Source organism: Epinephelus fuscoguttatus, linkage group LG5 (genome assembly GCF_011397635.1).
Source record: "Epinephelus fuscoguttatus linkage group LG5, E.fuscoguttatus.final_Chr_v1".
Lineage (NCBI taxonomy): Eukaryota > Metazoa > Chordata > Actinopteri > Perciformes > Serranidae > Epinephelus > Epinephelus fuscoguttatus.
In genome coordinates, this window is record NC_064756.1 from 27,091,601 (window position 1) to 27,116,396 (window position 24,796).

The window sequence follows — 24,796 nt, forward strand, 5'->3', positions numbered from 1 at the left end:
TTGTAAGGTAAGGTATATTGTTTATTTTCCAAATTTTGCTTACTTTCGTATTTGTAATTCTTCTTCGTCTGATAGGAGGAGGGAATATCTGTGGGTTTTAGCCCAACAGCCACACCCGTTCTCTGTTTGCCCACAAGGATGGGCGGCGAGGTGACTGTAATGTTGTTTGACATGTACTGGGCCTTTTTCTTCGACATGCGGGCCATGGATCCACAGTCCTGCTCAGGACAAAACAAGATGATGATTCGAGTTTATGTCTCTGCATATCCTCCTGAGACCCTGTGTCTTCATATGATGACGTCACATTTTGGGTTCATTGACCTTATACTTTCTACTTAACTTAGGCCTGTTGTCCTCTTTTTGGACACTTTTTTTGTGCCATCTAGTGGTAGTTTGAGCACAATACACTAATCCATGTAAAAACAAGATGGCAATCGTTTCTGCCAAGTCAGTCTGCAGCCAAACCTGACACAAAAGTGGGTTCAAAACCTGATCACATTTTATGGTTGAAACTAATTAAGTTGGTTTTAATTCGTTATTTGATGCTATAAACACAGTCTGACCATCTCCAGCTTTTATCTTGGTACTTCGGTGACCGGCAGTGTGAATTTGCATATTAGCTAAATATTTAGTTTCACCCAGAACATTTAGATTTAACATTTAACATTTAGATTTAGATTTAGCATTTAGATTTAACATTTAGATTTAGATTTAATATTTAGATTTAACATTTAAATTTAGATTTAACATTTAGATTTAGATTTAGCATTCAGATTTAGATTTAATATTTAGATTTAACATTTAACTGCCACATTTAATATTTAGATTTAACTATTTAATATATTTCTAAGTTAACAAATATTGCTATAAATGTGGTAAAAGGTGACATTAAAAAATTCACAACACTTTTTTAAACATTGTTTGGAGCTAAATGTGGCAAAATGTTGATATTATTTTCAGCGTGAGACACTTTACAAACGGCACACCATACATTGGGACTTTATCATTGCTGACAATGTTTCATTAAAAATGTAAAAACAAAACAATTAAAAATGCATATAAAACAAAAGTTTGGGTCTCGGGAGGATATACATAGCACATGGAATGGCATTATCTTTTGGCCTCAAGACTTGGCTCATCAAAGTTATCGTTTTATATGTGATGTCACAAGGATGTAAATTTAGATCATCTGCCAGTAATTGTTGAAAAACTAGCTCAAATTAAAGTCAGTGAAATATCCAAAAATCAATGATTTCAGTGCTAAAGCCTGACTTAGAGAGTGTGACGTGATTGTTTGTGACTCACAGGCTTTAAACTGCTGCACGAGGACACCTCACAGAGCCTGGTGACGCAGTGCAGGTAGAAAGTAGAAACCGTCAGATTTCCATGCTCCACAAATCTGAAGGTCTCAAAGGAGAAGTACGCCACCTGAGACTCCCCATTGAGCTCCACCTTAGTTTGTGCGTCACGTTGACACCTTGGGTGAAAAGGAGACAGGTAATGTGACTGCACATGTGGGAGTACAAAGGACTAGTCTGGGGCTGAGTGTCAAAGTCAAAGACTCACCCGACAAAGAGGTCATAATACTTGTTGAGCATGGGATATGGACTTGTTGATGCATAGCATCTGTCCAGCATAACGTTGAACCTGTAAGGACAGACAGGTGGATTTTAAATTTCATTTTCTTGCTAATGTAACTTACTGTCAGCACAAGTTCAATCAGTTAGCAAATACACATCTTACTATATAATGACGAAAACTCTGTCTGTGGGTGTGTGTGTCTGTTCCACGTTTTTCTCCTCACTGACTTGGTCAATCCATGTGAAATTTGTCACAGTGGTAGAGGGTCATGGGAGGATGTGAATGAAGCAATATTACATCAATTGGCCAAAGGGGGGTGCTATAGCGACCGATTGAAACTGCAAACTTTGAATGGGCGTATCTCATGCCCCGTATGTTGTAGAGACATGAAACTTTGCACAGAGATGCCTCTCGTCATGAGGAACAAATTTGCCTCAAGAACCCATAACTTCCGGTTATATGGATTTTCCGCCATTTTGAATTTTTTGAAAAACACTTAAAATCGATCTCTTCCTAGGAAGTTTGACCGATCTGCATGAAACTCTGTGAACATAATCTAGGGACCAAGATCTAAAGTTCCCTCTTGGCAAAAGCTGGAAAACTTACTAAAACTGAGCTTCTATAAGGCAATGAATATTGTGGAGGGCGTAGCTCATCACATAAAGGTGTATAACATCTCAAGGGTTTCACCGATCACCACGCAACTTTGTAGGCATATGACCACACATAATCTGAGGGGACCCCTCCATTATTGACCTGATCAAACAAAATGGGGGCGCTAGAGAGCTAATTTCTTATCTAGGCCATATCGATACCTAGGCCATATCGATTTTTACTAAACTTGGTAGATATGTAGAACAGGACGCCTCAAGGTGACTGGAGAATAATTGGCAACTGGGTGGCGCTATAACAACAGAAAAATGCTTAAAAATGGCTAAAATGTGACCAATTGCTGTGGCTCCCCCTGTGGCTGAATGTTTTTGGGGGGGGTCTAATTTTTGGTATGACTAAGTCATGGTATGGTATGCTGTACATAATCACGGAAACTGTCAGTGTGTCATTCTGTCAGTCAGTCATTCTGTCTGTCCCATGTTTTTCAAAAACTCTGTCTGAATACATTGCTTTTCTTAATGGGTTCAGTTGACTATTTAATCTGTAATTTCCTATTACCTGTATCCCAAACACACGCCACGGGAAACCATACGTGGGCAACTGTACACTCAATGGGTATGGACTAGTACAATGTGATGAGAAGACTGAAACCACTGTCCTTTATAGGCGTTGGTAGGTTGATTTCTTTTTGCCCGTACAAACTGAGCCAGCTGTTTTCCCTTGTTTCCAGTCTTAATGCTAAGCTAAGCTAATAAGCTGCTAGCTGTAGTTTTCTATCTAGCACATGAGAATGCAGACTGTTCTCCTACACTCATTGTACGATAGCTATGACAAGTAACGTACCACAATTCTTATATAACCCGTGTAATCAGGAAAGCTGTGATCACATGACCAATGTGCTAACGGGAATAAAGAAAGAAGTCTAAGTCTAAGAAGTATAAAGCCTTAAAGTCAGTGTAGTGAGGCAGGTTGGAGTGGTGGATGGGTCAAAAGGCAAGGGAAATTTCAATTATTTCAATGTAAGCCTAACCTATGGAAATTTATATTAAGTGCACAACGCCATTTATGGGGCACTAATTTTAAGGGTTAGGGTTAGGGTTAGGGTTAAGATACCATAGGAACCATTTCATGAGAAAACATTGGAATGTGGTATCTTTTCATCCAACTCTTGGCAGTAACTTGGATGAGCATATTTCCTGATATGTCAAACTATTCCCTTCAATACCTGTCTGTTAGATTGGTAGCTGTAACTGCAACATAAATCCTGGTCTTCGGCATTAGTCCTGTTTGTGGGATAATAAGTATGTCTTCATACTTGTCATCCTGTTCCACAGAAAAGAGTAAAATCAAATTATGAAATGTCAAAAAAATACTCTCAGTCCAACGTTAAAAGTGAGAGCAGGTCTTACTTGATAGAGCTGCATACTCAGTGTGCTGATGAAGCTACCATTGTTGTCTCTTATGGCAAGACTCACACCTGACCTGTATAGAATGAAAAGAAACTTGCATTAATCAAAATGTAGCTCGGTCCGGCTTATTTCCTGTGCAGCTTGTTATTCATGATACACTCACACGGCCAGTTGAGTGTTGTTCAGGAGATATTGCATCGGGTAGAAGCAGGAGAACTTGTAAAGGATCTGTGGGCGATAGGTGATCATACCCGCAGAGGGGTCTACAGAGGTAATAGTGCCGGAGATGTTAACGTACTGGACATTTGAGAAGTCAGAAAAGAATCCAGTTCCAACTTGGTTGATTATCTATTGAAAAAGAAATATATATTTCACTGAAATCACGTTAATTCTTTGATGCAGGAATTCAACATACAATGGCTTTCATAGCATGATCTTCCAATAAACCTGTTGGACTAAGTCCCTCAGTTAAAGAAAACTTTGAAGAAAGTTGTTAAAGCTCTTGTGACAAATACCTTGAAGTTATTATTGCAGGATGAGATGGAGCTTTCATTCAAGGGGAATCTGAATTTTAAGACTGGTGGGTCCACGCTCCAGTCAGCAGTCCCAAAACACTCAGGCTGGTTAAACTGATTATTGAGGACCATCAGAGACTCATTGTAAAGAGCTTGGTACACTGGGCAAAGATAGATGCTCAGGTCCATATACTCAGTGCCACACAACACAGTTATGTCTGAGTTTTCTGGGAGGGATATAAAAAAAGGTGTAAATGTAAGAGTGAAAATAACAAATATCAAAGTAATTGCCACAAACCTGGAGCTCTGTTCGTATCGTTAAGAGCGCAAGCATCTGGTATCTGGGCCTCGGTCCTCAGAATGAGGCCAAGCTGGCACACAAGGATGACCAGCCTCATTGTTCTGAGCGTGGACCTGTGAGAAAACAGCAAAACAATAGGAAGCAAGGCAGTCATTTTTTTCAAGAATACTCTGAAAGAAAACTTCTTTAAAAATGTCATCGTACACCACAGATCAACCTACATTAGGACAGCACTGGCAGAAATAACAGCTATGGCAGAGTCACTCACTGCTGTGCTATTATGGAAAGAAATGAAAAGCATATTTCTGACTGGTTTTTGATAATGATTCATGCATGATCATACATCTTTTCATCAATCAGAAAAAAGTGTAACTTTGTATCAGTTTACTATTATCATTGAATCACTGATGGCAAACTGAGTTGCACATCTTTATTTTACCACATAAACCCTAAACTGCACAGCCTATGACACAAACTAGACACTGAAAACTTATCAGATAATTGTGCTAAAATAATAGTAGTTAAAAGTGGCATTAACTCCCCATGATTTAAGAAACAACATTGGGTCTGTAAATATTGTTTTACATTATTAGTTGGTATTTATACTGCATCGAAAATTGAATACGATGATTATTGAAGTTAATGGAGGGACTCACCTGTGTGCCTTCATTTCGTGTCTGGCCATCTGTTTGTAAATCTCTCCATTTATACTGGGGACCTAATAACAAAAAGCTGTAAGAGGAAACTTGTCAGACAAAAGAGTAACATTAGCTGGACATCACAAACAAAGCATGCAAAACTTCCTCAACAGTAGTGTCCCGTCATAAAATGAATGCAGGAAAATGCCCATTGATATTTTATGTGTGAACATAAAGAGGCTATTTCAGTACTGGGTGCAGCGTCCCCAGTAGGTTGGGATTGTTTGATACAAACTGTAATAGTAATTACCTGAAATGCATTGGTATATTGAATAAATCAAAATGCCCCAAGGTGGGGGTGATGTAACTGGGACACTTTTGTCAAGAGATTCTTACTCCATTTATAAAATGTGGCCTTTGTTTTGACTGTTTGTCTCTAAATTTTATAAGGTCACAAGACACTAAAACTTCTGACTTTCATTCTCAGCACAAATACTGAAGGTTCATTTTATATGGGCCTGAAACAGGTATGTCCAAAGTCTGGCCCAGGGTCCAATCATGACCTGTGGATCCATTTTAAATGGCCCTTGGCTTGTTGTTCAGAATACATTTTGCCAGTGATTCCCAACTGGTCCAGCCACAGGGTCCAGATTGCTCCTAGTCATTAGTTCAAGTTTAATATATTTAGCATCATACTTGAATTTGGCCACGTTGTCAAGGTAGTTTGCTGTCTCTGTTAAGTAGCTGTCTGTTATTCACTTACTTCACAGCAGGAAAGGGCAAAAATGAATTGAGTTTTTTACAAACTTGACACATTTGCATGTCACTTGCTGTCCATTCAGAATGGACCCGTGACCCACCAGTTGGGAACCACTGCACCAGGCTATGTGGTATGTGGTCCAGCACACACTATTGGTTTATCAAGCAAGATCTCTTTGCATTTTTTCCTTCCACCTCACGATGGCAGGACTATCAAACAGTTTGGCAGGACTATCAAACAGGACTATCAAGCAGTTAGACATGCATCAAGTAGGAACTATGGAGGCGAACTAATGTGTTTTTCTAAAGAGACAGTAAACAAGCAAACAAACAGTTACCTAACAGCAAAAATTTACTACTTGGTAGCAGATATATTCACAGCAAAAAAAGCATAAAGTTGACAGTGAGGGCCGCTGCTTTCAAGATCTGTGAAAAGTTGAATACTTTTGAACTGAAAGATGAAACAGTTGCATTTGTCACTTGTTTGAGATTGTTTTGTTTTTTTTTTTAAATTACACATATGACGTGAGAAGCAGCTGGCCCCCAGGTATTTTCACATTATCTGGCCCCCATTAAGAAAAGTTAGGACACCCCTGGCCTAAAGTCAGTTATGACAACTGATACGCAATATTTGCAGCAACACAGAGTTAAACAAGTATACTGTTTTACAAATAGCCTGCATTTAGGTTTATACAATCTGCAGCTCTGCTAGCAGCTCTGTGAGGTTGTATTCAGGCACAGTGCTGCTTTCAACTCAATGCTAATGTCAGTATGCTAGCATGCATATGTTTAGCAGGTATAGTGTTTACCATTTTTACCATCTTAGTTTAGCATGTCAGCATGCTAACATTTGCTAATTAGCACAAACAGCTGAGACCGCTGGGAGTGTTATTACTTTGTACAGATGTTGATTCACAAAACAGAATGGGACGCAGATAAGTAACAGGTGACAACACGTAAAGAAAAAATATAAATATAAAAAAAAGAAGAAGAATTTGAAAAAAAAACAAATTAAAAAGAAGACAAGGAGAAGTTGGAGAGAGAAGCGATGAGGGGAGAAATAAAATAAATAAACGTGAGGTGTGATCTGTTTGGGTTTAGGTACATTTCAGGCAGCGTTACGGGGCAGGTTTGGTTTAGTTTTATTAATTCTCTAAACACACACACTCCCACATTTCAGATTTTTTCATACTTTTCTAGATTAGTAGCCTATTTACCACCAACAACACTTGATGATCATAGCAATATAACTAGTGACTAAAGGCACTGAATTAATGTGGTGGAGGCGGAATAAGAAGTGCAGTATTTCCCTATGAATTGTAGTCGAGTAGAAGTTTAAAGTAACAGAAAATACTCACATGGAAGTTCCTCAAAATAGTAAATGCATCATCTAAATAATGTACAGTCTGTGGTATTAATAGATATTTTCTAACAAGGTAGCAGACAGACACAGTTAGGGACTAGCTGGTGAATTTATTTAGTATTTAGCAGTTTAAGAGATAGGTAGGCTTCTGAATTTTCCTCAGGAAATGGTGGAGACCAAAAAAAGAGCTAAAACAGAATCAGTACTGGACTTACACTGATCAGGTGACCAGAAACTTGACTCCAAATAAGTGATAATGTTGATCCATAACTGCTGGATGTGTAAATGAGCAGCTGTTTGCTAAAAAAAAGGTCGCAAGTCAATGTTCATAACTCGTTAACGCTGCCCCCAAGTGGCCAAAAGATCAGTTATAGTAGGTTTATAGATGCACCATGTAAAGTTTATATTATCTGATATGTTAAAGATTATATCAAAGATGTACTAAAGATTATTAATAATAAAGGTCTTAAAACTTTAATATAGCTTTTTGACACAAGGCTTGACACGGGGCATGAGATTAGGGAAAAACAAGAGCCACCACAGTAGACCTGTCACAATAACTTTTTTTTTTTGTTGGATGATATATTTTCCCAGGGATAACTGACAAACAATAACACTGTCATTTTAAGATATAATGATAATATAATGAGTATGATAATGCAAAACACTCTTTCAATGGGCAACAAACTTTTAACCTGACCAGAAATGGCAGCAAAATGTGCTGCAGCATTGTTTTATTTATTTAAAAAATAATAATTAAAAAAATTGTCTATTCATTCGGTTTAGGCACAGTGAAAAAAAGGCTTATGCTTATGAGGCTAATGGTCAGGAAAACGCTGCTGTTTATTCTGGCATTATGTTAGCCACAAGCAACAACAGCAATATCATACGATATATTGAAATGACCTCAATCATTTTTGCTGACCTTGACAAGTCAATCACATAATTATCGTGACAGGCCAACACCTTAGGCCCTTACAATTTCAGTTTTTGTTGTGCATGACAAATTTGTAACTAATCAAATGACAAAAAAGTAAATAGTACATACATACATAACCCGGAGCTTTTGGGAGCTACTCAGGCTGACAAACACTCGTCTCGTCTCTAAAGTTATCAGCCACCAACAACTGTTATATATTTTAATATATTTCAAAGAAATCCACCGAAACCAGCAAGGGAGTACAGCAAATGCAGCCCAGTTGCCAGAAGAACATGTTGGTATTTTACATTTGCAAACCACAGATACGTTACATTAGTACATTTTATACGTATCATATCAGCCTTTCTAAAGTGACGTGGTTTTGATTACATGTATGTGAGCTGACTATGTTATAAGTGGGTGAAGGGGATGGTGGACACCGTGACAGCCAGCCAAGATGGCTGCCAAGCTGAAGACCACTGTGGACCACTGGTCAAAGATGAACAGAACTGGCTGCTTTTCCAGCTGTAACTGTGGCACCAAAATGGAGAATTTAAAGCTAAAATGTCATCTTTTTTAATCTTAACCAAGTCGGTTTAGTGCCTCAACATGGAAATTATGGAAATGTAAAGTTTCAACACATCCACAACATAATAACCTATCTACTGATTCAGTAGTTTAGCTGTACAATAAGAGAGGTCAACATTTTAATGTTTTGTTTAATGGTGTGTTTATCACAGAACAAAGCATCAGTACTTTTTCATCACTCACTGAAAACATTTAAAAGTACATCATTTCTAATTGATTACAAAAGAACATTATTAAATACTTCAACATGACTAATACTAACGCCTATTTATAATACACAATTATAGTACAAATTCTGTGCCTTTATCTCCACATTAATTAACTATGTGATTGATAATGATTATAACGTTTCAAGCCTAGATTACTGCTGACCACCTTGTTATAATGTTGTGTGTGATATGGGAAATAGTAGTATGACACTGTGTGTGACTATTGTTTCTTGTTGTACCATCTCGGCATCATTATGGCCATGCTTTGTAGATGATGAATTAACTGGCAGTTTGGGAGATAGGTAAAGAAACTCCACTCTCAGTCAGACGGTATTACTGGACAATTGGTTTTCTCTGTCTGATGTACAAGGCAAAGTAAACAGCCATGGCGACGAGGATAATAGCTAGGATGACGATGCAGACGATTACAGCCACCACGGGGCTGCTGTAGCCACTCTCAGATGACGTACCTGTGTGAGCACGGAGGAGAAAAGCATGAAGATATCAAAAGATATTTTACTTCATTGATGTATTGTTTAATGATGCTGTTACTGACTGAGCAAGAGGTGACCAAGAAGAACCAAGATTCTTACCATAAGGAGCTGAAAAAGTTTGAGCATCTCCTGCAAAATGTGAACAATAGTATGGTCAGTAATTGACAGATTTACTTTTTGTGTTATTACTGATCAGGCTAACTGATTAAATTAATAATTTGACATTTTGGGAAATGCTCTTATTCGCTTTCTTGCCAAGAGTGGTACCAATCTGATGTGTGTGATGCTCAATAATATGGGGTAACAGTGTGTAAACTAAAGCTTTGCATAAAGACTGGAAAAAGAAAAAAAAATCCATCTACCTCTACAGCTCAATAATTAACATCTTAGCAACATCGTCGTTGTTAAATCCAAGTATTAAATCTCAGCGTCAAAATTTCAATTTTCCCATTTCAAGCTGTTATGCTAAGCTAAGCTAACTGGCTGCTGACTGTAGCTTCATAGCAAAACAATGAAACCAATGTTCTTTTTCTCATTTAACTCTTGGGAAGAAAGCAAACGAGCACATTTTTCAAAATGTTGCACTGTATTATTAAAGGTCCAGCATGTAGGATTTAGACAGATACACTGGAATATAATATTCATGACGAAGATTTCATTCGTTTATAATCATCTGAAACTACATGTAAAACGTGTTGTGTTTTTGTTGGAATTAGCCGGTAACATGTAAATACGGAGTGGGTTCAGGTCCCCAAAAAGTGCGCCAGGATTTTAAGCCAATTTTCTTAGTGGCCAGACAGTGTAATTACGCTGTTATGTGATGCCCTGTGGCCCAAAAAGACGTTTTCCTATTGACTACATGGCAGAAGAGACATCAGTAAGTCAGTGGATACATTGTTTTGGGCGTTACAACCCCTGCGAGATTTGTTTCACCACCAGAATTAGATCTATTCAGTCTGATAACATTTGGAAATTCTAGAAGAGCCACACGATTGAATCATTTTATCCCCACTCAAGTTAGCAGAGCGCTAAAGCGGAGGCAGTCAGCTCGGAAGTCTCTAGTAGCAAAAGCCTCTAGTGTGCCTACTCTATGGGCCACACAGTGCAGCAGCAGTGCCTATCATCCAGGTAATTTTAGTTGGACGATTTTGGCTTCATGCACCACTGAGCAACTTGTAGGAATGGAATGACCCCACTGCCAATGGTGTATAAAGTTCGCTTTATAAATTTGTAAGCTGGGCCTCTTTCACAGAGCCCAGAACAGACAAACAAAACACTAGTTTTGTTGCAGCCGACTGCAACCTCACTGCTAGATGTCACTAAATCCTACACACTAGGCCTTTAAGAAAAAATGACAAGGAAAGCTGGTTACTATGGCCCTGGTTAATGTTGTGTGTCCTTCCAAGAAAAACAACAGCAATCAGTTTAGAAAATACCCCACAACAAAATGTTTACATTTAAGTGACGAAGCCTGGCAGTAGAAATTATACGGAGAGTGAAGGAGGAGCCTTCCCAAGACTTTTTTCTATTTTTTTTTTTTTTTGGCAAAACCTGAATCGTGGCGTTACATTACAAAACAGATTATTTTTAAAATGCATTTCTCAACTGTGATTTTTTTTAACAGTTTTGGAAGGTACAAAGAAATGACGTTGTCCTGGTGATAGGGGCGTCATTTCAGAAAACGCATCTTTGCGTCACTTCAGGCATGGACAAATGATTTACATTTTAATTTGGAGGACTTCTTTATTTTATACATGATATTTCACTAGTAATGTAATGTAGTAATTTATCTAGCAAAAAATACAAATCCTGTTTATTGCCAAATGTGAAATAATTCATAATTTTAAACAAGAATCCCCAGTGAGATTGAATCACCCAAGCAAATCAAAATTTGCACACTGAATGATGATAGACTTTACTTTTTGTATCTTTGTTCATTATGTGAATTGTTATTGTGATAGGATAAAGGGATATCTTTGTTGAATTTTGCCCTAAATACGCACCACTGCTGAGTTGCCCCACAACAATGGGAGGAGAGGTGACTGTAACGTTGGCGCTGTCATCCAGGTCTGATTCCTGGGGTGCTCTCTTTCTCCTCTTTTGTGAAACTGCACAGTTCTGTTCACAATAAATAAAGACAATCAAATATCTGATGTATGAATTAACCACAGAAAGTACATCTTAAAATTCAGACTCTGGTGGAAACTCTGGTGTCTACTCACAGGCTTTAAACTGCTGCATGAGGATACCTCACAGAGCCTGGTGACGCAGTGCAGGAAGAAAGTAGAAACCGTCTGATTTTTATGCTCCACAAATCTGAAGGCCTCAAAGGAGAAGTGTGCCTTCTGAGACTCCCCATTGAGCTCCACCTTAGTTTGTGCATCACGTTGACACCTTGGGTGAAAAGGAAACAGGTAATGTGACTGCGCACGTGTAAGTACAAAGGACTAGCCTGGAGCTGAGTGTCAAAGACTTACCCGACAAAAAGGTCATAATAGGTGCTGACAGTGGGATATGGGCTTGTTGTTGCGTAGCATCTAACCAGCAGCACGTTGAACCTGCGAGGACAGACAGGTGGATTTTAAGTCTCTCTTTGCAATTATGTAACTTATAGTTTACTGTAAACTGTCAAAACTTACATACCTGTCTGTTAGATTGGTAGCTGTAACTGCAACATAAATCTTGGTCTTCAAGTTGAGTCCTGTTTGCGGGATATTAAGTATGTCTTGGAATTGGTCATCCTGTTCCACAGAAAAGTGAGAGCAAAATCAAGTTATAAAATGTTAAAGAAATACTCTCAGTCCAACGTTAAAAGTGAGAGCAGGTCTTACTTGATAGAGCTGCATACTCAGTGTGCTGATGAAGCTACCATTGTTGTCTCTTATGGCAAGACTCACACCTGACCTGTATAGAATGAAAAGAAACTTGCATTAATCAAAATGTAGCTCAGTCCGGCTTATTTCCTGTGCAGCTTGTTATTCATGATACACTCACACGGCCAGTTGAGTGTTGTTCAGGAGATATTGCATCGGGTAGAAGCAGGAGAACTTGTAAAGGATCTGTGGGCGATAGGTGATCATACCCGCAGAGGGGTCTACAGAGGTAATAGTGCCGGAGATGTTAACGTACTGGACATTTGAGAAGTCAGAAAACTGTCCAGTCCCAACTTGGTTGATTATCTATTGAAAAATCAAACATATTTCACTTTAAACCAGTTTCAGATTAGCACTTTTTAGCATAGAATTCAAGATACTATGACTTCCCAGTCATTTGTTTCCATATAATGCTACTCAGTATCATCAGAATCTACCAAAAGCAAACTTTTACCACATGTCCCTCAAAATTTCTTAGCTGTCATAGCATGAGATCATCCAATAAACCTGTTGGACTTAGCGCCTCGATTGAGGAACACTTTGAAAAAAAGTTGTTAAAGCTCTTGTGACAAATACCTTGAAGTTATTATTGCAGGATGAGATGGAGCTTTCATTCAAGGGGAATCTGAATTTTAAGACTGGTGGGTCCACGCTCCAGTCAGCATCCCCGTAACACTCAGGTGTGTTTAACTGATCATTGAGGACCATCAGAGACTCATTGTAAAGAGCTTGGTACACCGGGCAAAGATAGATGCTCAGGTCCATATACTCAGTGCCACACAGCACAGTTATGTCCGAGTTTTCTGGGAGGGATATAAAAAAGGAGGATGTAAATGACAAAGCAATGGAAGTGTGAAAATAACGGCAAATAAAGAACACATGTATTAAATGGTACAAACCTGGAGCTCTGTTTGTATCGCTAAGAACGCAAGCATCTGGTATCTGGGCCTCGGTCCTCAGAATGAGGCCAAGCTGGCACACAAGGATGACCAGCCTCATTGTTCTGAGCGTGGACCTGTGAGAAAACAGCAAAACAATAGGAAGCAAGGCATTCACCATCTTCTTTCACAGGGAAGTGCTTTGAAAGAAATCTTTTCGAAATTTTTGACGTCAAAGACGACCTATTATCCTATCGGGACATCAGGGGAAAGCCTACAATGGTAGTTACTGAAGCCCATTATGCAACATACTGTAAGCAGTCACTTGAAAGAGCTGAGTCACGATTTAAACATTCTTTTCAGAGCACTTATGACACAATTATAAATATATTATACAAAATACTGTATTTCCGCATAAACATGCATTTTGCATATCTAAAAATTAGAGGTAAAACTATTATAGATAGAAAAAGACCCTCAAATGATATCTCATATGTCCCATAATTTGATTCACAAATCACAATTTGCCTCAGAGGGCTTTACAACTTAGGACACCCTCTGTCCTTGGACCCTCACGGTGGATAAGGTCCCCCCCCCCAAAAAAAAACTTCAACAGGGAAAAAAATGGAAGAAAACCTCAGGAAGAGCGACTGTGGAGGGGTCCCTCTCCCAGGACGGACAGAAATGAAATCGATGTCATGTGTACAGAGCAGACCAACATAATAAAATCATCCAAAATTAATCTAGAACCAAAATTTCAGTATCTGCAAACGTATACTATAACATATAGTAAGGAAAATCCCAAAAATTATTTCAGATTTCAGTGCTTTCCTTGAAGTATCATCTGTTACAGAGCATTAAGAATAAATATACTCAGCAGTCTGAAACTACCAGGAAAAAGAGGGGATAAAGTTATTGCATCGACTCACCTGTAGGTATTCATTTTCTGTGGTGCTATCAGCCACCAGATCTCCCCATTTATACTGTCGCCGCCACAGGGGTGTGTGAGGGATGTCTCAGACAATAGTGTAACGTGAGCTGGACTTTTAACATCATCATTTTTCTGAGTACTTTATGTGCATTTTGAATTTGAATAACAATTCTTCTAAAAATATGATTGTTTTTTCACACGGATCAACATGTGAAGTGACAGCCAGCTCCTTGCCACAATGTACTGGTGTTATAGTATGGTTGTAAACAAATAATGTTTGTTTCTGTAAATGTATATCGGTCATAAAAAGAGGCACCTGGTGAAAAACATTTATTTGAGCTAAGGATTTCTTCATCAACATTTACCATTATTTATTGTTTTATTGATCAAACGAGTTCAATCTCACTCTGAAATTCTTTAAATGCTGGCATTTAAATGACTTTCAAGCGACTACTTTTTATAATATGTCACAAAAAAGTATGCTCCGGGTGCTTCCAGTAATACCCTGCCTGATTTTGGTCTTATTTGTTCATTTAAAATGATCAGTCACCATGCCGTATGTCCCAGCACTGTATTATTGATGTGACGATATTGATCTCAGTCGAGAGAATTTATTTTAGTTTGTCCCAATCTTAAATGAGGTCAACATGTTATTTAAAGACAGACACAGGAAATCGAAACTGGGTGCTTTTTCTTAAGAGATGAGTGAGTTCCCTTGTAAGTTGCTTGTTTCTTGGATGTACTAATGATGAAATAGTATAAACCATACTTTGCTTTTTGTATTATATAGTGCTGGAATAAGGATGTTTGCCAGCAGGGCGTCAGATTGATTCTTACTTTGTCTCCTGCTGCTGCCACATTTACAGCAGTCAGCTTCCAGTAATGCATTAGCAATCATTTCACATTGGGTCTGGCCTAAGACATAACTTTATATGTATGGTAATGCAAAATTAATGGCTGCAATGGAAAATCACTCGATCACTTTGTCAGGTATGGGCAGGGAGAGTGTCGCATAGGAAACCATAATGTATACACACAAACAGTGCTTTATTTTTCTTAGGACTATGAAAGAGCAGGACCAGTGATCAAATCACAAGTGTTCTCTTCAGAGATCTTATGATGTGATAAAAGTCTCATTATTGTTCCTCTGAGTGCAAGTTTTGCAATGGATCAGTTTTTGTTATGGCCTCAGGCTGTAAAACATAAGTAGAAAATATCAGTGCTGTTTTGTACACTCTGGGATAAAAGACACACCTATCTGAGAGAAATCCAAAGGCTTTTGTGAAGCATCATGACACGAAAGGGACTCCAGAGTAACTCTGGTCCCCAAAGAACAAAACCACAATACACCGTGAGGATACAGCCTGAAAAAGGTGCTTGTTAGATTACTTTAGACGTATCCGATGTCAAATGCCAGTTTTAATCACCCCTTTGTTGTCTAAATAAGCATTTGTCTGCAAGCCATGCCATCAGTGTTACTAAGGGCACATTTCTTCAAAACTTGGACCCAGAAGCAGTGAATGTGGTCACCCTTGGGGAAATGGATATTAACCCGGTACAGGCCCGTGGCAGATTTAGGTCAGGACCCATAATAGAAAAAACAAATGTTTCGTATTAAAAAGGGAGCGGATATAGTTTGTGTTTGCTGCAGGCTTGTTAAAATGTTCACAGAAATGTAGTTTGTTAGAGAATCCAAATTCTGATTTATGACGTAGCTTGAATGTGTAAAACAGTGACTTTGATGCTGGCAAATTGCAGATGAACTTAAAGTCAATTTGTACTTGAATCATCTCGCCAGCTAACAATATGGGCTGAGGCGTACACATAAGATATTAAATATCTTGGTTTGAAAAAAAAAAAAAAACACAATAAAGGATGACGCTGTTTCCCTGTGTTACCTGGGAATAAAGTAAACCAAGAGCATGTATTATTAGCTTCGCAGAGATGCATGAATTGTAGGGCATCGCAGATATATTAGTATCAGTGTGCATGTCAGTCAGTGCGTAACAAGAAATTGTAGTACAAATAAATGCCAAAGTTATGTTTGAGGTAAAGTTTAAAAACAGTATGCCCACCGTAGCTACACCCAATGCACAACACCTGCTCAGCACCAAACAGCAGACAGATACAGTTAGTGACCATAGCTGATGAAGATATTAAAGCATCTAGCAGCTAAATAGCCAGATATTTCCCTCAGGAGACCAAAAACAGGATGAGTTTTGGACTTACATTCATCAGGTGGTCATAACATGACTCCAAATTAATGATAATGTTGCTCCGTAACTGCTGGATGTGTAAATAAGCAACTGTTTGCTGACAGATTTGCTGTATCAACTTAAAAGTTGATATGTAAATATCATGTTCACATCCTGTTTGCACTGCCCCTAAGTGGCTAAAAAAATCAGTTAACTGCAGACTTACTTTACTTTGTTGTGACTTCACAGATTTTTTGAAATTGCTTAAAATTGCTTTTTGAGGAGGGTTTTACAAATATAAAACCCTCATGGATCAACAATTCATAATAAAAAGAGTCATGTTTGATCCTGTTTGCAGTTCGAGGTGTCCTCTCAACAGTTTTACAGACGTCTCTGGAGCCCAAAGTGTGCTAAGAAAATATCCCCCACACCATTACACCACCAGCCTGAACTGTTGGTACAAGGCAGGATGGATCCATGCTTTCATGTTGTTTACACCAAATTCTGACCCTACCATCTGAATGCCGCTGCAGAAATTGAGACCCATCCAACCAGGCAACATCTTTCCAATCTCTGCAAATTGTAGCCTCAGTTTCCCGTTGTTAGCTGACAGGAGTGGCACCAGGTATGGTCTTCTGCTGCTGTAGTCGATCTGCTTCAATGTTTGTTGTGTTGTTGGTTCAGAGATGGTCTTCTGCAGACCTTGGTTGTAACGAGTGGTTATTTGAGTTACTGTTGCCTTTCTATCATCTTGAACCAGTCTGGTCATTCTCCTCTGACCTCTGGCATTTCATTAACAAGGCATTTTCACCCAGAGAACTGCCGCTCACTGGATATTTTCTCTTTTTGGGACCATCCTCTGTAAACCCTAGAGATGGTTGTGCATGAAAATCCCAGTGGATCAGCAGTTTCTGAAATACTCAGACCAGCCCGTCTGGGACCAACAACCAAACCACATTCAAAGTCACTTAAATCACCTTTCTTCCCCATTCTGATGCTCGGTCTTAACTCTTGACCATGTCTACATGCCTAAATGCATTGACTTGCTGCCACATAATTGGCTGATTAGCTATGTGTGTTAACAAGTATTTGAGCAGGTGTACCTAATAAAGTGACTGGTGAGTGTATATTGATACTCGTCTCCAGAATTTAGTCTCTGTTTTAATGGATTCCACCATAACTGACTGACAAGGAAGTGCCAATTTAAAATATCAGGGGACAACTGAGGAAGAGTTCTGCGAGTGCTGCTGCATGGATTGCTTGAGCTCAAAATGGTTTCTTGCAAAGACATAAAAAGGATAAAAATCAATATTTGTTCCTTCACAGTGAATCACATAATTGCATGAAAGGGAATTATCTCTCAACTCTGCAGTTATGTGTGTACTTGCTGTTTTTTCTGAACAATTGTTAAGAAAAAAGCAATATAGCCAATATCCATAATTGTTAAAATTTATAGCATTTTCATTACCAGCACAGAACAGCTCAGTGAGAATGTGTTGATATGTTTCATTTCATGCACAGAGAGTGTTAGGCTAATCTTTACTTAAGCACGTTGATAAAGTCACAGACACCTTGCAACAATACCAGCTCGAGGCACGTTACACTCTCATGTGTCCGTGAATGTGACACAGACATGTGAGGAATAGTAGACTTAATATACTTTCAATGGGAACAAAGAGTTCTATGGATGTTTACACTGAAACAAGAATAACAGTTGAGTCTGAGGGGACAAAACAAGTGTCCCGTCTCTATAGGCATCCTCTAAAGGGCCTCTTGGGACTACTGCAGTGAAAAATAAAGTTCATAAAGAGCCATAATTACATAACACAAGACCACATTGAACAGTCAGTGGTTCATAAAATCTGACATTTTAAATGATGTTTGTATTGGTCTACTAAACCATACTGAGGATGTGGAGACACCAGACCAGAGTGGCAGGAAGGTGAAGGCAGACTCTGGAAACTGTGTCCACATATAATAAAATGACTTTTACTTACAAATGAACAGTTAGCTTGGCATAGCTGAACAAAACTGACCTCAAAGAAGGTCAACTTATATTAACTTAACATCATGTGCTCACAGCAACACACATCCAAAGTTCAACTCAAAATTATGCAACCAGCCAGACACAACTGTTCAAACAGACCAAGAGCAGGAGTCAATGTGGCTGTACTATACTGTTCTACAGGTATATCCATCAGATTAAAGCAGGAGTGAGTCCATAAAACCTGGAAATGAGTTTACATTTTAACAATCACCGGGTTTTTTTGAATGGGTTATTGGTTAGGCCTAGATGCTTAAAATAAGGTTTGCAGTCAACACAAGCTTTAGATATTTTCATGTTGTGTTCTGAAACATGTCAGTAAATACCCCTCCCGTGAATTTTGAAGCTTTTGTGTGTCTTAAAAAAGGTGGTTGCTAACAAGTGGCTAAAAGGGGTTACAGAATGTCGTTAGCCGAACACGGCTCTAAAGACTCATTGTGGTGGCTAAGTTAAAGTCATGCACCTGTGCCCAGTGAACATTTTTTCGTCGAAAAGACCTTTAAAAAGGACTACAGTCACTGGTGAAAAGACGTTCGGAAAAGGTTCAAAAGTGACCGTTTTTCGAGACTATTTGAAGATGCATAGCATGCTAACGTACTGTCAGATGTTAGCATGCTATCACCAAGCTAGCTTGGCACAACAGCAGCCTAGGCCACATCATGAGCAGCATAAAACACAACGATTGTCTAATTTATGGTTTGTTTTATTGAAATACAGTGGCACAGGTACTTACTAAGTATGTCGGTACTGCAGAGATGCACATTTATTTCATCAGCTCCTTCACCTCGCTCTGCAGGTCCCAGTGGGCTGCGAGACGTCCGTACATTTGAACTCGAAGCTGTAACAGCAAATCACTTGCACATGCGCATTACAGCAGTCAACACAACTTGTGTTATTTTACATAAATGATGAAGAATGTACAGATATGAAACTGAAACTGTCCTGAAAGCTTCTTCCTGGCAGCGCATAGACTTTATGACATTTATACTAAACACCTAAATATGTTGAAATTATGATTTTTTCGACCAGTGCCTGACTTTGTGACTTTGGAGAAATACCTTACACACCAATGGACTTTCAGGAAGTAGTGGAGCTGGTGCACAGAGCCCATTAGTAGCCTATTGTCTCTCTTTTAACCTACTGAACAAATGATCAGAATAATAAAACAAATTTGTGAGACATTGATGCTGTAATCGCATTTTAGCTGGTTGAAAAGATGGTGAAAAAAGGTCTTCGATGTTCAGACCGAATATCAAACAGCTTTTAAATCAATGTTGAAATCCCGATTGGTGCTCACTGGGTGGTGTAATTCATGTACAGCCATTACATTAGCTTTTTACTTTTGGCAATTTCATTTACATTTCAAAAATCATGTATGACAAGACAAATGTAGCTTCCATTTGTATGCCTTTCAGTTTGCCATCCAGTATTAAAAAAACTATTCTGAGAAGGTGGAGCTCCAACCACCAGGGTTGCGCCAGGTGTATTGCATAGAGCCAGTGATTAGACTGAGATTGGTTACTTTCACCAGCCTGTCCAATGTTGCCTCATGTATGCTCTGATGAAGGTCGAAGAGACAGAAAACTCAGCAATAAAGTGAAACACTGCATAGATGTAAGTGTGCCAAAATCTTTTTCTACAAATTTATATTTCAAAAATCATCATCATCTGTGTTCATTTTTAAAGTTTATCTTGGTTAACAAAATGTGTAAGTGTTATAAACTTTTGTTTGCCACAGAGCTTATTTTCTGCAATATTATAAAACAGTGGCTCCCAACTGCTGGGTCGTGGTCCAAAAGTGGGTCACGGGTCCATTCTGAATGGACCGCAAGTGACTTATGAATGTTTCAAGTTTGTAAAAAACACTTTATTTTAGAGTACAGTGAATTTCTGGCACAGAGCTTTTATTATTAAGCACCGTTTCCTGCTGTAGAGTGAGTGAGCTACTTGCCAGAGACAGCAAACTATCCCAACGACATGGCCAAACGCATGATGCTGAATACCTTAAACTGCGTGGACCTTGAACTAATGACTAAGGAGAAATCTGGACCTCCTGACTGGACCAGTTGGGAACCACTGATCTCAAATCCAATGGAAAAACCCAATCTGCTTTTTGAAGAGAGAATCAGGTGATCATCCATGAACATACGTGTCGGCCCACAGAAAAACGTCATCCCTACAGCACTCTGAATAAGAAGGAGCTGACAGGGCTTCATTTCAGGTTCAGCCTGTGCGGGCAAGAAACAACCTGCACAAGCTGACAAGGGAGCATACCTGGCAACTTGAGTACTAAATCAAATCAAAATGTTAACCCTTCACATTGCAGTTTGTCTGAAAAACCCAAGCTCAAAAATGAATGTGAAATGTGTTAAATTAATGGTTTTCCTCCTCAGTGCATCAAAAATAAATTAAGGTGGATGCTATATTTCCTATTATGTCTTACACATTATTGTTGTCGATGATATTTTCTGTACTTTAATTGCACTCTATTTTATATTCTATATGCATACATTGTATAATCCTTGTTCCATCTCATCAGATCTTATCTTTTCCTTCCTTTTTTTTTTGTATTGCACCTTTACAGGGTCAAAACCGGAAAGTATTATATGTTTATTTAACCACACAATAGATTCATTTTCAACACCAGCCACTGACTGCAGGTACATGGCATATGCTGAGTCATTCCCAGGCAACACCTGAGCAGTATCCTAACAAGTTACGCCAGTAAAATGGGAGGGGCACTTAAAAAAAAAAAGTCGCATCAGGACACACTGTTGCATGTATTGTACTGTTAAAGGTAAATTAATCCCAGGGTTGTTGTTTTTTTTAAAAAAATAAAACCTGATGATCTGTGACCCACTTGTTGTTGTTGTTTTTTGGGGAATCGACCCTGATCTCAGTGTCTCAGTATCAGTGTTTAGAGGTGTTAGACTACATTTCATTTCCTTTATGCTTCTTAAGGTGTCAGCCCAGCGGTTATAGGTGTGGTTAAGCTTATTTGTTCTCCTTACTTGCACTGACTGCAAAGAGTTACTTAAGTAAAGTACTTGAATAAATGTAGGTCTCTCAGTTGAAGTAACATTTTTAGTGCAGGACTTTTTCTTGTAATGGAGTATTTATATAGTGTGACATTAGCACTGTTGGAATGTAATGAAGTATTTAAGTTCTGTATTTGAGTACAGTTTTGTACTTGAGTATTTTCATTTTATGCTTAACAGCTTCACCAACACACTGCAGCGTAGAAAAGTGCACTGGCCACCATGGTCAACATCTCCACACACACATCAAAGGACCTCAGTGTCCCCAGGAAGAAGTATAAAGTAACATAAAATAGAAATAGTAAGTACAGTATGAGTAAATGTGCTCAGTTACTTTCTACCACTGAATGCCAATCTATAAAAGTACTCCATTACAAGTTACTGACACTAAGAGGCCGACATTTGTTCATATACTTCAGTACTTTAGTGCACTTTTGAGGTACTTGTACTTTACTTGAGTATTTCCATTCTATTTCTACTTCACTACATTTTGGGGGCCAATATTGTACGTTTTACGCCACTACATTTATCTGACAACATTAGTTACTGTTTTTCTGTTGTTTACTATGGAGATTATTAATACAGAATATAAATCAGATAATAAATTAGGATATATCATGATCCCTGGCAGTAGTTGAAATTAGTCCCGACTTGCAGCTGCAACATTATTGCTTATACATAAATACTCCAATAATATTAATACTATTATATGATATAACTGGGCCATTCTGCATTTGAGCTTTTGTACTTAAGTTTATTTTAATGCTAATACATTTGTTGTTTTACTTAAGAAGGATTTTGAATGCAGTACTTTTACTTACTAATTATAATCCAGTAGTCTGATTCTGAACTTGGCTATTTTCACTGAGTACTTTCACTTTTAGTATTGTAAGTATATTGTAGGTTACCTTTACTTGAGTAAGGATTTCAGTGCAGGGCTTTTACTTATAAGATGGTATTTCTACACTGTGGTGTTGCTACTTTAAGATCTTCTATCACTGATAATTAGTGATATGATCCTGAAATGGGCCATTCTGCTAACTGAGTACTATTACTATAGAAGTTTATGTATACTTTTATTCTAATACTTAAGTAGGACACTTTAACTTCAGCAGGCCTAAGATTTTGAGTGCAGAACCTTTACTTGTAAGACTGTTGTGTTTCTACACCGTGGTTGGCCTGTTGCTACTTTAAGAGATGAACTTCTTCCAAGTAGGATTCTGAAATGGGCCATTTTGTGTATGTGAGTACTTTCATTTTTAATACTTTAAAAATTCTTCCATCTCATTATTATCCAGTGGTATTACTCTGACATTTGCCATTTAAATTTGCCATTTATGTGGATACTTTTACTGAAGTAAGATTCTGAATGCAGAACTTTCACTTGTAAGACAGTGTTTCCACACTGTGGTATTGCTACTTTAAGATCCAAATACTTCTTCCATTGCTGATGTATAGAGGTAGGATTCTGAAATGGGCCATTTTGTGTATGTGAGTACTTTTATTTTTAATACTTTAAATGTTCTTTGATTCTAATTCTTATGTGGTATTATTTTACTAAAATAAGATTTTGAATGTAGGACCTTCATTTGTAACTGAGTATTTCTACATTTTGTGTTGCTACTTTTTTTTTTTTTTTTGAATGCAGTACTTTTACTTGTAAGACAGTGTTTCTACACTGTGGTATTGCTACTTTAAGATCAGCATACTTATTCCATGACCAATATATAGTCCAGAGGTATGATTTTGAAATGGGATATTTTGCGTCCGTTTTGAGTACTTTTTTGGAGGGCACTTGAAGTGTACTTTGATTCTAATACTTACGTAGGATGTAGGAGAATTTGAATGCAGGATGTTAACTTGTAACTGTATTTCACACTTTTGTATTGCCACTTTTACTTCAGTAAGATTTTGAATGCAGGACTTATTCTTGTATAGACAGTATTTCCACACTGTGGTATTGTTACCTTAAGATCTGAATACTTCTTCCATCACTAGTAAATTGTAATCCAGTGGTAGGATTATGAAATGGGCCATTTTGCATGTGAATACTTTCAGTTGTGGTACTGAACATGTACTTTGATTCCAGTACTTACATAGGTTACTTTACTTAAGTAAGGTTTTGAATGCAGGACTTGTACTTGTAACAGAGAACACACCGTGGTATTGCTATTCATTCATTCATCTTCTAACCGCTTCATCCTCTTGAGGGTCGCGGGGGGGCTGGAGCCTATCCCAGCTGACATTGGGCGAGAGGCAGGGTACACCCTGGACAGGTCGCCAGACTATCGCAGGGCTGACACATAGAGACAAACAACCATTCACGCTCACACCTATGGACAATTTAGAGTTATCAATTAACCTAGTCCCCAATCTGCATGTCTTTGGACTGTGGGAGGAAGCCGGAGTGCCCGGAGAGAACCCACGCTGACACGGGGAGAACATGCAAACTCCACACAGAAGGGCTCCCACGCCCGGGATCGAACCGGCAACCCTCTTGCTGTGAGGCGACAGTGCTAACCATCACATCACCGTGCCGCCCTGGTATTGCTAAATACTTCTTCTATCACTGATATAACCCAGTGGTATGATACTACTACTAGTATGGCTGACGGTACTACTTTTACTTTTTGTAGTCTACTTTAGAAAGATAGGCAAGATAAGTAAGTTTTTGAATACAGGATGTTAACTGTAACTGTATTTCACACCTTTGTATTGCTACCTTTACTTCAGTAAGCATTTTGAATGCAGGACTTTAACTTGTAAGACAATATGTATACAGTGGTATTGCCACTTTAAGATTTGAATATTTCTTCCATCACTGATAATTATAATCCAGTCATATGATTCTGGAATGGGCCATTTTGCACATGTGATAATTTCAGTTTTGGTACTTAAAATGTACTTTGCTTCCAGTCCTTACATAGGTTACTTTACTTAAGTAAGATTTTAAATGCAGAACTTGTACTTGTAACAGAGTATTTCTACACTGTGGTATTGCTACTTTAAGATCTAAATACGTCTTCCATCACAGTGGTATACTACTGCTAGTACTGCTGATGGTACTACTTTTACCTTTTGTAGTCTACTTATACTTTGATTCTAATACTTTTACTTGAATAAAATTTTAAATGCATAACTTTATACAGAGTATCTCTACACAGTGGCACTGCCCATTTTATCTGAGTTAAAGATCTGTGTACCTCCTCCTCCACTGGGCACTGGCAGCGCAGTTAATGATCTGCAGACTTCCTCCACCACTGCAAACAGCCAATGTGTGACAGCAGCCAGAAGTCACTTGAATTTTATTACAATAATCTTGATAGCAACTGCTGTGGAAATGTGCAGGGCGTATTTTTGATTGGAGCATTTATAGAGGAAGAGACATGATGGAGGGTGATTGGTCAGCATCGCTCCTCCTGTGTTCTGGAGAGTTCTGAGGCAGAGTG

At 38.4% G+C, this 24,796-nt stretch overlaps 1 protein-coding gene across 2 annotated transcripts; it reads right to left on the minus strand.

Annotated features, from left to right (window-relative positions):
- Positions 1-8,934: 8,934 nt before the first annotated feature.
- si:dkey-4p15.5 (zona pellucida-like domain-containing protein 1) lies at positions 8,935-24,651 on the minus strand. 2 transcript variants are annotated; one of them, XM_049577415.1, is made up of 12 exons: positions 24,551-24,651; positions 19,043-19,147; positions 13,161-13,276; positions 12,838-13,064; positions 12,383-12,567; positions 12,220-12,292; positions 12,032-12,129; positions 11,866-11,946; positions 11,611-11,782; positions 11,392-11,506; positions 9,488-9,517; positions 8,935-9,364 (listed from the first exon to the last, which is right to left on the minus strand). In XM_049577415.1, exons 3-12 carry the CDS (start codon positions 13,258-13,260, stop codon positions 9,228-9,230), a joined length of 1,218 nt encoding a protein of 405 aa, XP_049433372.1. In that variant the 5' UTR covers positions 13,261-13,276; positions 19,043-19,147; positions 24,551-24,651; the 3' UTR covers positions 8,935-9,227. The 2 variants fall into 2 exon arrangements, with proteins under 2 accessions (XP_049433372.1, XP_049433374.1); XM_049577417.1 differs by having other exon boundaries at positions 19,043-19,163; positions 24,551-24,601.
- Positions 24,652-24,796: the final 145 nt, after the last annotated feature.

What these genes read in the sequence shown, in the direction of transcription:
- si:dkey-4p15.5 (XM_049577415.1), bottom strand. Translation starts at nt 13,260, where the DNA reads ATGAGGCTGGTCATCCTTGTGTGCCAGCTTGGCCTCATTCTGAGGACC. An exon ending in CGATACAAACAGAGCTCCAG is followed by an intron (nt 13,065 to 13,160) that starts GTTTGTACCATT and finishes TATCCCTCCCAG; the next exon opens with AAAACTCGGACATAACTGTG. An exon ending in CCTGCAATAATAACTTCAAG is followed by an intron (nt 12,568 to 12,837) that starts GTATTTGTCACA and finishes ATTTTTCAATAG; the next exon opens with ATAATCAACCAAGTTGGGAC.